This window comes from Nilaparvata lugens, chromosome 2, assembly GCF_014356525.2.
Source record: "Nilaparvata lugens isolate BPH chromosome 2, ASM1435652v1, whole genome shotgun sequence".
In the NCBI taxonomy this organism is placed as follows: Eukaryota; Metazoa; Arthropoda; class Insecta; order Hemiptera; family Delphacidae; genus Nilaparvata; species Nilaparvata lugens.
This window is the reverse complement of record NC_052505.1, coordinates 38,690,916-38,705,538: the sequence shown is the minus strand read 5'-3', so window position 1 is coordinate 38,705,538 and position 14,623 is coordinate 38,690,916. Positions and strand designations below refer to the sequence as shown.

Here is a 14,623-nt window from a genome sequence, read left to right as displayed (position 1 = left end):
CCTACAATATTTGTCTCAAACCTTTTTCTATATCTTTTGTATTTTTTGAGATATCTGCTCTTGAAGGTGTGACATTTAAAAAAAAAAACACGTTTGCCTCAAATAAATGTTTTTTAATTTTTGCTCTTACAATTTTTCAAAAATTGATGGGAAAAATTCATGCTGATTATGAGCTTATAGAGCATTGAATTCTCTTAAATTTGGTGTATAATTTCACACTTTTACGAATTTCCCTGCACCTGTTGCAGCAGCTTTAGTGTTGAGTGTGAAATCTCCAGTTTTTCAATAATAGACCAATTGACAAAGGAATTTGGAGGGAATGTTTTAAATACAATTTTCGACTTTGTAGCTTTGTTGAGACTAGTTGAGAGGAGAACATATCAAAAGTCCCCATTCCTAACTCATGTGCTAAGGGGATGAGGGTGGTTTAAGAGTTGCATTTTTCAGCGTTTTGCTCCCACGTTCCTATCTTGAGAACAAGCATTTAACCGACATAGCTAACACTTCAAAAATGAAGCTTGATAAATCCTCTACACTTCTTGTTCAGTGGAACTGTGTGATATTCACATCAGTTACCGATATATTCGCTCTTAAAAGTTTGGAATTATTGAAATAACAGGTTTTTATCCAATGTTTTGCTTTTTCAGGGCTTATAACTCTCCAACAATGCATTATAAAAACTTATGCTTATCGTAGGTTTGTATAGCATTGAATTCTCTTTGACATCATGTATTATTTCACTATTACAAGTTTTCCTCTCATTGTTATAGCAGCTTCAATGTAGGGGGTAAAATTTTCATTGCTGCAACAATTGATCGTTTGACAATGACATTTGAAGGGGGTGTCTGTGACACAATTTTTGACTTTGCAGCTTAATTTAGATTAGTTAGTAAGTGAACATAGCAAAAGTGCGCATCTTTATCCCCTCTGTGGAAGGTGTGGAACCGCTGATTTGACACTTGTTGCAGCAATGAAAATTTCACCCCCTACATTGAAGTTGCTATAACAATGAAAGGAAAACTTGGAATAATACATAATTTCAAAGACGATTCGATTCTCTACAAACCTATGATAAACATCAAGTTTTATTATGCATTATTGGAGAGTTATAAGCCCTGAATGAGCAAAAAACTGTATAAAAACCTGTTACTTTAACAATTACACACCTTCAAGAGCGAATATCTCGGGAACTGTTGGGAATATATCAGAATTCCACAACAAAAAGTGAAGAGAATCTATCAAGCTTCATTTTTGAATAGTTAGTTATGTCGGTTAAACGCATTATTCTCAAGATATGAGATTGGGAGCAAAACGATGTAAAAAGCAACTTTTAAACCACCCTCATCCCCTTAGCACATGAGTTAGGAATAGGGACTTTTGATATGTACTCCTCCTAACTAGTCTCAACAAAGCTGCAAAGTCAAAAATTTTGTTTAAAACATTCCCTCCAAATTCCTTTGTCAATTGGTCTATTGTTGCAAAACTTGACACTCAACACTAAAGTTGCTGCAAAAGGAGTAGAGAAATTCGTAAAAGTGTGAAATTATACATCAAATTGAAGAGAATTTGATGCTCTAAATGCTCATGATCGGCATAGATTTTTCCCGTCGATTTTTAAAAAGTTATAAGAGCAAAAATAAAAAAAATTGGTGGCAAATGTGTTTTTTTTTCAAAAATGTCACACCTTCAAGAGCGGATATCTCGAAAACTGAAGGAGATATGAAAAATTTTGTCGAATGAATATTGTAGGAAATTATGTAAGCTTTAATTTGTTATATTACAGTCAAGTCCTAGGATGCATAGTTTTCGATTTTTAAGCGAGAAACCCAAAAAATGGTACCTTCAAACCACCCCCACCCCTTACCACAGGGGGAAGGGGTGGGGACTATTGATATGTTTACCTCCTTACTACTCTAAACAGAACTACTTTGTCAAAAAGTGTCTTCCCAACTTTTCCCTCTATAACCTTTCCTTGACTGGACTAATTATAAATATTTCACAAAAATAATCTTATCTTTTAATTCCCGTAACGAAGCACGGGTGCCCTGCTAGTATCTTATACTAGTCCAGTCACTAAATACATTGGTGCTTGCAACTTATATTGTAGTTTTGATTTTTTAATATATCATTTAGATAGATGAGAGAAGTCCAGAACCAATTTCTTCATGCAAAATTTCCTTGTGCTAGATACAGAGTGGCCCAAAAACTAGTCTTTTCGGTTCATTTTTCAGTTTTCACCTATTTCTGTCAAATCTCGTAATCGGACGGAAAAATTCGCACTCGCCTTTTTTCAGATTATAAAATTACGGAGTTCCTGCAATTTTCCCAGGAATGAGACTCATGTCAGTTGATAGGGCTTATAAATAGCTATCCAGGGTATAAATTTAAGAAAGTCGTTAAAGCCGTTTTCGAGAAAACTGTGAAAAACATGGTTTTTTAGTAATTATCGGCAATTTTTTCCGCCATCGTGAATTGAATTTTATTTAACTTCTTATTGTCGGATCCTAATAATATAAGGACCTTAAGTTTGAAATGTCAAGTCAATTGTTTAATCAAGAATGGAGTTATCATGTTCACAGACATACACACATACACACACACACACACACACACACACACACACACACACACACACACACACACACACACACACACACACCACACACACACACACACACACCACACGCACACACACACCGAATTCCCCTAAATTACACACAGACCAACACCCAAAAATAATGTTTTTGGACTCAGCGGACCTAGAAACGTATAGAAAACTTGGAATTAGGGTACCTTAATTTTTTTTGGAAAGCAATACTCTCCTTACCTATGGTAATAGGGCAAGGAAAGTAAAAATCATCGAATTTCACAATTTACACAAAGGAAAATGTACTCTGAAAACAATTATATACAATAGTATGATCGTAGTTTCAAATATAAGCCGGCAATCGTCATTGTGATATTCCCCTAAATTATTCTCGTCTTAGAATGAGGCTTACAGTTCAATGAGTAAGGAAAGTTGTGTAAGTGTACCACACCAGATTCTCTCAGATTATAAAAATCTGAATAAAATCATCTGATCATTCGGAACTCTCTATCTCCAATGAGTACTGAGTAATGATTTTTCAAAAATAAGTAAAATTTAAAGCAAAAATCAATTCTGATGAATTTTAGTTTTTGATGAACAATATCTTTCGATTGTTACCATTTAGATGTGTAATTCAAAATACTCTGGGCGTATTTCTGTGCTCTACAATCTGAGATCAGGTAGAGCGCTCTATCTCATATAGATTTCAAAGTACATCTGAAAACAATGCTCCTTGCATTGTGAAAAACACCTAATTTTCAGCTTCAACAATCATCACCAACCACATTGCCTTCACATTGATATTTCGCACAATGATATGAGTTCATGGGATTATGTTCTATGAGAATCACGCGTTAGATTTCCTTCATTTCAGCTTTCAATTTACTCATTTTTGGAAAATCATTACTCAGTACTCATTGGAGATAGAGAGTTTCGAATGATCTCATTTTATTCAGAATTTTATAATCTAAAAAAAAGCGTGAGCAAATTTTTCTCTCCGATTACTGGATTTGGCAGAAATAGCTGAAAACTAGAAAATGAACCGAAAAAACGAGGTTTCTGGGCCACCCTGCATCTAGCACAAGAAAATGTTGCATGAATAATAATTATAATTCTAAACAGTTTGGTGTGTTATCCAAAAATCAACAGACCGACGTATGCTGACAGACAAACTTTGAGAAAAAAATCATACGTATGCATGCAGACGTGAGCAGGCATTAGCAGACATATTCAGATAGACGGATGTATGTCTGTGTTGCAATATTTTAACACCTGGAGAGGAATTTTTTCGACCGAAATATCTCAGTTATCTACATAATAAAAGGTCAATCTCCATATCATTTGTTGGAGTTCAAATATTATTTAGCTGATCATTTTGGCATCGCTGCTGACGTATGATTCTCCAGCTTCGAAAGTGACGAGGAAATGTCTCTTTGATCACAGCTACTTAGTTGTAAAATGCACTGTAGGTATGTAAAAATGTTATCGCAGTCTACCATAAGATGATGGTTGAAAATGACCAAGATGTGAGGTGTAGAGTATAAAAGAGCTATAATACAAATAGTGGAATTGCTTCGCTCATGGGAAATATGTTGCAAATGAAAATTTCCTCTTATATTGGATCGCATTTCCAATTCAAATTACTTGAAATTTTTCTCTCTCTGATTTAATCATGAACTTCAATCAAAATTATTCATAGTGGAGTTACATTTTTCAATTCCAAAACTGGAGATTCTTAACTGTTCTATCAAATGTGAAATTATTGATGAACTTTGAAGTAATATTAATGAAGAAGATATAAATAAATATGCATATTGTATTTTTTAATTTATTGACGATAGAATTGGACAAGTTTTATTTAATACAATTTCAAATTTGTGTGTTATTTGGTATTCTGTTTCTTTCTCGTATTATATTCTGTACCGGATTTATGATTGAACATTGGTGAATCCCAATGGCTGTGTTATCCCATACCTGACATAATTTAGTGCACTTCTGTTCTAATTATAAAAGTATACTATTTTATAAAAGTATACTATTTACTCGATTGATGAAGTGGACATTACATCTTTTATATTTGCCTCATACTAAGATCAACAACAAACGTAACGTTTCACCGTACATTTTCGACTGTATAGCAACGAATCCTGAACGTTTGTGACAGTTGCTTCGACATAGCATCAATTGTTTTCGTTGCTGCTTGAAATAATCTTCAATAATTGTGTTTGAAACAACAATACTTTCTATGTGATTAAACTTGAATTTTAAAAACACTTTTGGAGTGAAGGAATTCCTACAGTCTGATGATGACCAACAACAGGTCAAAACGATCGTCACTACCAATGTAAGTGCATTTTCACTCCAAAAGTGTTTTTAAGATTCAAGTTTAATTTAAATAGTGAAAAAGTATGGATATATAACAGAGTTCTAAGTGATATTGACTCTTTCCTATCTTATTGGATGCTAATCAAATTCACTTTGATTGCAGGCATGGGATCAAAAGCAATGCTTGGAATCAGTTGCCAGCTATTTGCTCTCTAGATTCCGATCAGTCTCTTTCTCTGTTGAGTACACTCTTCAAAAGGAAACTCTACATATTCTTACACTCCTCTGTCGTCATTCAAAAACAAGAGTCTTTCTTATACAAAATGTTCTCTTCGATAAAGTAAAGTAAGTTTGTAATTGATCTTTATAATGTTCACTTCTCACTTCAATTATAATTTGTATCCGTGGGTTTCTAAAATTGCTTAAATTATTTTTGAGTTTGATAGACAATAGAATTTGAGGTTTGTTGTGAGAATCTGAAACGATGCTTTGAAATCATGCACTGCATCATATTTTTATAATTAATTCCCATAATGCCGGCCAGATAGCCGAGTTGACTAAGGCGTTGCATCCTTCAGTCTGCTAGTGCTACCTGGTCGCGGGTTCGAATCCCATCGAATAGGCATTGACGTTTGAAATGGACATAACCTATGTGTAAAAATGGACAATTTGAAACTAAATTAGGAAATTGAAGAAGTTTCGGGCGAAAACCTGTTTTTTATTTTCCGATCGTTGTATTGTTTTTGCCAACCTAATCTCCATGATTCACCCTTGCACTTCCCATTACCCTCGCACAAGCAAAAAGCTCATGTGAGCATCATCCGCAATAAAAAATAATGAGTTATATATAATCAAGAGAAGATTAAAAAATGATTATTTTGTATTGCATGTTGAATTACGTTTTAAACATTTTCACTTTTCACACACACGTTCTATAAAACTATTCAGCTCATATCAGCTCTTATTCATTGTTTAGCCTAGTTCAGTCGATTTGCAAAGTTTTATTATTTCCATTCTATCGTTTCCTAAGAAAATGGCCAAATTAATAACATTTGTAGAACTAACATTAATTTTGTGAAATCTCCCTTATTAAAACAAATTAAATATGTTTCAACTCAATCAAACTAGAAAGATAGTTGTGGAGACCATGGTTTAATATAATTCCAAGTACAGCTGTAAGTTAGATGGGTTGGTATTCATACAAAACCTTAGTCTTCCAACTAAATTCCTCTAATTCAAAAACATCTTCAATTCGCTCCAAGAAACAAAGTAATAAGAATATTTGTGAAATTTCAAGTACAATATAAGCATATGGATGATGGTTGGTAAAACATTATAAATTAAACACAAATATTTCCTGAATTTTACAGATTCGCCAATCTTTCGCACATGAAACCACTTGATGCGAAAGGTCTTTGCGAAGCAGTACCTTGTCCTTATTGGAAAGGCATTGAGGAAGAGATAGTGGATGGAGAGGGAAAGCTCAAGAGATACCTGGATGACTGCGAAAAATTGAAGGCTGGCATTATCGGCAAGTTTTTTATTATTGTAACGTAAATTTGAATATAAACGTTTTTAATTGCAATGATGGACAACAGTTTCTAGAATATTTATTGAGAAATAGTTCTAGCTTACTTGGAATTTTCTCCATCAATAAATTGATATCACATGAGATTAAACTGATGCATCAATGTATTATAAGTATTTGATTGACTTCCACTTTACTAAATTACTGAATCTTCATCCAAAGCTTGGTTTAATCAATATATTTTTTTAAATTTCAAAATACAGGTATTTATTTATTTATACACTTATATCCACTGTTAGCCACTGTTTTAGCCACTGTTATTACTTGATCTCATGTAACACATCGTTTCTTAGGATACTTCAAGATGAGCTAACCAATGTGAATATATTACTGAGATCATTATAAGGGATGATTAGTGCCAGATAAATTGAAAGTATATTCAGCCTCTCCTATTCATCGTTTGAAAAATTTCTTACTTTGTTCATGTAGGCCTACTGTCTGGTGATATTCCAAATTCGAATTCAGTGTGATGATTCAGTTGATATTTTATAATTGTATGGACCATATTGACTTCAGTACCACTAATACACTACTACTTTTTAATTTGATGTAATCTTTTATCAATTTCTGTATAGTTTTCAGAAATATCCCATTCATTCAACAGTTGATAAAATTGTTCTTATACTTGTTTCTCTTGCAGCCGTTGAAAATATGCAGAAAGAGTTGTTAATAGCGTTGATGGACAACTGTGATGGAACTCGGGAGCAGCCTTCCTCTCGTAGATTGTTCCTTCGCAAATATCGTCAATACCTTCATGACACCATGCTATTTAGTAAAGTAAGTAGCCTGCAGAAGTAGTTTATATCATTCAAATTTTTCAGAAAATTATGCTCACGCTTATAGTCATTTAGCCCATGGTATTTAGCTGTGGGGCAATCGTTCAACAGCTTTCATATGTTTTATTAGACATCAAAAGAAAGCCATTAGAATTACAGTGGAGCACCGATTATCCGGACATCGGTTATCCGGACGTCCGCTGGGTGATATCATAGCCACCTCTAAGACAAGGCCCTGGTCTACGATATTGCAACGTCGCAGTGTAGGCCTAGAATCTAATACATGATTGGTGGAAAAGATCAGCTGGCATTTCTTTGAATTTTTTTCACCAATCATGTATTGGATTCTAGGCCTACACTGCGACGTTGCAATATCGTAGACCAGGGCCTTGTCTTAGAGGTGGCTATGGTGATATAGAAAGTTGAAATTTTAGAAGTTGAAAAGAAGTTGATAAATTTTATAGATTAATTTATAGATTATATTATATTCAATTAATTTATATATTTAAAAATATTTTATACATTCTTTTAAATATATTCAGACAACAGTGAATTAGAAGTTTCCAATCACTATTTCTCTTTACTAAATGTATTGAGTTATGTTGGCTCAAATGTACCAATTTTCATGTTCAATGTTTACCTTAACCTTTTAGCTTTAGCCAACTTGAAAATGTGACCGGTGTGGTCACGAAACCATGGTCGTGTACTAAATAAATCAGTGTAGAATTTGAGAACATATTTGTGTTTTTATTCAATTATGGAACGGTTCTACAATATTGACAATGACTCAGTCGAATTTTTAAGTTGAAATCCACTAAAACCTAAACTATTATTTATAAGAAGCGGCTAATTGGTCCACTGCAATCAAGGTGCAGTACAATATTTCAATAAATAAGATATTTGAGTTTCTGTGCGTTATCGGATTACACAACATAGTGTGAAGAATGCTCACATTTAGAAAATAATTGATATCAATAATTTAATCATAGTAATTTTCTTTGCCCTTGAGGTATTCAAAATTGATCTGTGAGACTATACTCTCTGTTGTCAAATTTGAATACCTCAAGGTCAAATCAGACTCAGTTTGATCAAGTCGATGGTTTTGTATTTCTCTTTATGTTTGTATGTTTATATTTATGTTCCGCATTTACAGCGAAACACAGCAATAGATTTTCATGAAATTTGATAGGTATGTATGTTCCTTTTTGAATTTTGCGTCGACTTATACATACGGTTTTTTGAAATTCTGCATTTTAAGGATAATACAAAAGGAAAAGGAGTCTCATTCCAACGCCAATATTACCATAAAAATCTGACTTTAGAATTATTCATCATAAATCAGCTGTCGAGTGGATTATTGACTGCATGCAATGACTTAATCGTTGTGAATATTTAATGAAGTGCGATATTATTTTATTTTGTTTTTCTTTCCGATTGTGAAGCTATATGTAACTACACCGACACGTCAGGGAAGGATATAATTCACTCTGATGGACAGTATTAGAGGAGGCTGTGGTTTTTACTGCGCGAGGTTTACTGTTAACAGAACTACTAGTTATGCATAAGATAAGCAGAATTGCATTTGTATCATAATACATTATTAACCAAGAAGAGCATCAAAATAATCAGACAGTTGACCTTGAATGTTTAAAACATAAGCATTGTTCATAACAGCCAAATTAGAAGTAGCCAGTGTGGTTTTGTTCTTTGAAGTAGCAATATCAGGGCACCGAGCTTCGCTCGTTATTTTTATTTATTGATAAACAGAACACAATTCTTTAAAATGATCGTCTTTATATTTTACAGCTGGCTGTACGTCAGCTTATGAATTTCGGGGATGAGATGTTTTGATTTCCCACAGACGCACTCGCTCACTCACTTCTTCATTATCCACAAACGACGAAAGTCTCATCTGTTTTTCCAGGGATGAATTATCCTTTTAATGTCGTTCAGCGAGTTTTCCCAAGGATGAGACCTAGTGGAATCGAATTTTTTTACCATAAACCTACTACGTTTCAAATTTCGTGATAATCGTTTGAGCCGTTTTCGAGATCCGTTGGACATAAATAAACATAAATAACCAAATATAAAAATCTGGTGTGGCGCACTCATACAACTTTCCTTGACGTTATGAAAATTTATCACCTGACGCTAGTGTTCACGCGCCTCTCAAGTCTACTATTCTAAGATCCAAGCCAGCTGGTGACAGGACAATAACGCTGGAGACACACGAAGTCTGCTATCTCTTCATAGTGGATGATTTAATAGAATCAACAGTTGCCAACAGTTTGCAATTGAAATAATAACATTTTCTCGAATTTCGAGCTTATTTTAAATTTTAGGTGATAATGTTACTGAAAATTAATTGTAGAGATTTTCATGCTCAATCTTTTCCACTTGGATTTTTTTGTTTAAATTGTATCGGAAGCCTGATAATTGTGAATCTAAAATTAAACTTTGCATAAATGGGGCGGAGCTCCTGGAATTTTTACAGATATGGGACTTGTGGCAGTTGAAAGAGCTTTCAAATGACTATTTTAGGTATAAATTTGATCAAAATCGTTGGAGCCGTTTTCGATAAAATCGTGAAAAACCCTGTTTTTGACAACATTTTTGCCATTTTATCCGCCATCTTGAATTGCATTAGATCGAAATTGTTCGTGTCGGATCCTTATTTTGTAAGGACCTTAAGTTCCAAATCTCAAGTCATTCCGTTAATTGGGAGATGAGATATCGTGTACACAGACGCACATACACTCATATATATATACACACACACACACACACACCACACACACACACACACACACACACAAACACACACACCCAAAAACCACTTTTTTGGACTCAGGTGACCTTGAAACTATAGAAATTTAAAACTTGGGGTACCTTAATTTTTTTCGGAAAGCAATACTTTCCTTAGCTATGGTAATAGGGCAAGGAAAGTAAAAATATATACAGATACAGAAATTGCTCCAAATTGTGTCCAAAACTATACTTATTATTCTCATTTCCAAAGTGAAGGATTTTCTACATGTGAGCCTATTCTTTACAATAGTGTCTATTTTAACTAGAACGTGAATGAAAGATACGTGTATACAAGTCATTATATTTCACTTACTGCTGAGTACTCTCGTAGGGCAGAACGTAAATGTTTAATAATTACCGTATTTATATACTTGGAAGCTAGGGTAAAATAAAGTTAAAATCAATTATCCGGATTATCTGTTATCCGGACATTGGCATGCATTAATTAGTCCGGATAATCGGTGCTATACTGTATTTGTCATGCACCACCTCTAGTAACATGAAAAAAATGTCTATTGAATTATTCAATGAACTTATCTAGATGTAAGAATTGAATTGAATTGAATCGCTGCCTTTATTAAAAACCTAGGAGGGCGAAGTTAGGGCGCAGCCGGCCCTTTCTTACACTTAACCCTCCATACAATTCTAAATTACAACTAAAACAACATCATAAACAATGAACTAAAGTAAAAGAAAACAATAACTTAGAAAACAAATTAACAAGAAAAAAAATATATATAAATATAATAATAATTATATTCATTTTTTATTATATTATAATTATTTATAATCATATATAACTATAATAAAAATAAAAAAAAAGAGAAAACTTGAACTCCTTTCGAATTTAAGTACGTAAAGGGGTTATGCAAATGGAAGAAGAGAAAAGTGAATACAGTTGAGAATTTTCAGTCCAAATCCATAGATTATTCCGGTAGGAGAAAGGGAAGAAGGGAAAAGAAAGAAAAGAAAAAGGAAAAGAGAAAGAAGGAAGAAAGAGAGGAACCACACACACACACACACACACACACACACACACACACACACACACACACACACACACACATACAGACTTGAATTACGGGTTAGGGAGCATTCCAATTCCAGCCGAGTCCACCACCTCTGATCCACCGCAAGACAGCCGCGCCGAACCGGCGATGTCCCTCAACTAGCTTCAGCTCAGCAGGCAAAGAATTCCATAAACTACAGGCTGTCACAAGGAACGACTTATTGAACATAACAGTCCTATGTGTTGGGACAGCCAGCAGATGGGATCCATGCCGCGTTCCTCCACGGCCAAAATCACCCAAGTAACGGTACTCCACTGCCAGATACTTAGGCGTTTTGGTTTTCAATATCTTATGCAGGAAGCACAAAGCATGATGTTATCTACTCTCACGCAGCTTCATGAGTTCAAGTCTGTTAAAGTATTCGGTCACATGGTCGTCACGTCTCAGGTTGAAGATAAAGCAAACACAATAATTATGTGCACGCTGCATCCTCTGCAAAAGTTGAACTGTCATGTCAAGAGTCACAATGTCACAGTAGTTGAAGATTGGGAAAATCAGAGTCTTGACCAGCATAACCTTTGTTGGAGAGGGAATGAAGTCAGAGATCCTCTTCAATGTCATGATCCCCCCAATGACCCTGTTACAAGTCTGAGTCACGTGGCTGGTCTAGTCAAGAGTCCTTGTCATTGTCAGTCCCAAATTTTTCACGTCAGAACTGTATTCCAATTGTATGTTATTCAATGTTATGTATGGTCCGTTAGATATGTCAATTGTGTTTAAAAGTCTTGAGTAACCTATCACTATAGATTTCGATTTTGTCTCGTTAATTTTCAGTCCATTATTCTCAGTCCACTGTACCAAACGAGTCAAGTCAGCATTGACCTCATCAACTGTGACGCCAAAGTCATTTTTCTTGCAGTGTCGGTATATTTGTAAATCGTCTGCATACAGGTGATGTCTGGACGTAAGTAGAGTGCTTGTCACGTCATTAATGTAAATGCTGAACAGTAGAGGACCCAATACCGAACCCTGAGGAACTCCTCTGTTCACTTCACGCCACCGTGAAGAGGCATCCCCGACTCTCACACACTGACACCGACCCCGAAGATAGGACCTCACCCATGCCACAGTGGAGTTGGAAAAACCTAATTTTCTGAGTTTGTAGAGTAGAGTAGGATGGAAAATACTGTCGAATGCCTTGCTAAAATCTATTAGGACTAGAACTGTTAGCTCTCTATTATCCATGGCCCTACGGATGTCGTCAGTTACTCTCAGGAGTGCAGAGGTGGTGCTATGACCGCTGCGACTGTTCAAATAACACAAAAAAGATTCAGGTTACTTATAAAGAGATTCCTCTATTCTGCTGATCAAATTTAGGATAGTAATAGTGTTTTTGCAGCAGACGCTTCCGGTGGTGGCGACTTTCTATTATCCAGTTTAGATTTCTGCGTCTGTCTGGTTTTGGTGTTTGTTTCAACATTCTATGTTTCATGACAATGAATAATTTGTTCCATTTTCACAAAAAAACACTGAACGGGAAAGTAAAACTAAGGATACCTTGTACTCTTTCTCTGCCAAATTTAGGTTACATTTATTTATTTCATTTATTGACAATCATATAAAAAATCATTGAAATCATTATATTATGATTGTATGAATAGTATGATTTGGAGAAGACAACAGGTACAACCCAAAACTTAGTAATTGAAAATGATTGACTGATTGATGTGTGCGTTGCGTTGCAGCAGACGCTTCCGGTGGTGGCGACGCCTCTGCCGATCGTGCTGTGCTGCTTCCACCGACTGGTGACGGCGGCGCAATCGCTGCTCGAGAGAGAGCTTCCGGCGGACGCGGCTGAGTTCAGCATTCCGGTGCGCTCCTTCCTCGACCGCTCCCTCAACCACTTCAACATCGAGCGGTTCGGCGGCGTCATGTCGCATCTGCGCAAGGTTCACGCGCAGGAAATCGCGCAAGAGTTGGGCGATGATCATCCCATCAACGCCGCTGATCGCCACGATGACGTGCATATGTGTACTTCCATAGGTGAGCGCCAATAGTCATTTGTCATTTTTTATAAAATTATATATTTTTTCATTAAATTTGAATAAATAATATTTATTAAATGAAAATTCAATTTATGAAATAATTCAATAATATTTGTATAATATACAAATTAAAAAAAAAAAACAAAAAAAACAATTACCGTACTCGATTATAGAAAATCCGTGTGTAAGGGGAGTTCTGCGCTATTACATAACTCAATGTATTTTCAATTTGACGACGTTCAACTGTATGTATGTCTGTGTAATAGTATGATGTGTTGAATAAAATCAAATTTCACCCTCACACACACCCACACAAGATGAATACAAATAAACAAATGAACACATGCAAAACAACAACACCAACAACAATCACAATGCATCAAATAAAATAATTGTGTTCAAAAATGGGGGGTGAGGATTGAAGAGTTTTCCAACTATGGTTATCCATGTACTAGGAAAACCTTCAATCCTCGAGAGGGTGAAAAAGGTATCAGGAAAAGTAAATTTAGGTAGGTGATAGGATGGGACGGACAAACCATAGGACCAGGATATGAATGAATAAAATATCTATCTACCTACCTAAAATTATTTAGTCACCAGCTATGACTATGACTGTTTGAAGCTATAATATTCATTCGATATGAACGCTTCCTCTGCAAAACGTCTGTATATTCTGTTGCATATCTCAATTAGACAGTTTCGTTTATAGAAAATTGAGGTCTCCATTCTCATGGCATAATCGTCAGTTGTAAGTTGAAGTAGAGGTTCAGTTTACCTGTTTAACCAAACCTCCAACTGATGACAAAACGGGAGTTCGAATCCTCAGTTGTAGATTTAGTAAAAGGTTCAGATATATTTATACTATAACTGACGACAAAACTTGAGATTAAATCCTCAGTTGTGGTTTGAAATAGAGGTTCAGCTTTAAATCAACCTATAAATGACGACAAAACTTGAGACTTAGTGCTTTTGGTATAATTCTCAGTTAAAGGTTGAGTTGAAGATTAAGTTTCATTACAATTTGCAACTGACAATGATGCCACTAGCATTTAAACATAGCATTGTAAATAAAACTGAGTCAAAAATAGCTCGCTGAGGAAAAATAATAATTCAGTCACGTTTTGTAGCAAATCAATGTTAATATTTTTCAATACAAAATCAGTGAGGATTGAGAGTTAAAAAGCAATGGTGTGAACAATAATCGTACAGCTTACAGATTCCTCATAGTACAAATGTTATTAGACAGCTATCTTTCATTTTGAGTTTTCACAAAATAAGCTTTGGAATTGTTTCTTTGTTCTTGATTCAAAAATGCGTAATGTCTGCCCGACCTATGTAATATTATAATGAAATACAATATTTGTATATCTCTTATTGTATATTGTATGGTAGATCCTTGTATATGTTCTGACAAGATCAGTGCCCACGCCCTGTTCTTGCAAAACCTCTGGTGTCTCTCCGGGCTTATTATGTTATGTCGTTAA

The 14,623-nt window shown here is 35.0% G+C and overlaps 1 protein-coding gene across 2 annotated transcripts in view; it reads left to right on the top strand.

Moving 5' to 3' along the window:
- Window positions 1-14,623, top strand: part of LOC111053921 (E3 ubiquitin-protein ligase RNF123) — a 75,889-nt gene that overhangs the window by 31,681 nt on the left and 29,585 nt on the right. Inside the window, exons 9-12 of one of the 2 annotated variants that reach the window (XM_039421190.1) lie at window positions 5,076-5,257; window positions 6,283-6,443; window positions 7,141-7,277; window positions 12,840-13,137. In XM_039421190.1, coding sequence (XP_039277124.1) covers window positions 5,076-5,257; window positions 6,283-6,443; window positions 7,141-7,277; window positions 12,840-13,137 — 778 coding nt within the window. The remainder of the gene's footprint in view (window positions 1-5,075; window positions 5,258-6,282; window positions 6,444-7,140; window positions 7,278-12,839; window positions 13,138-14,623) is intronic. The other variant, XM_022340861.2, reaches the window with a different exon arrangement.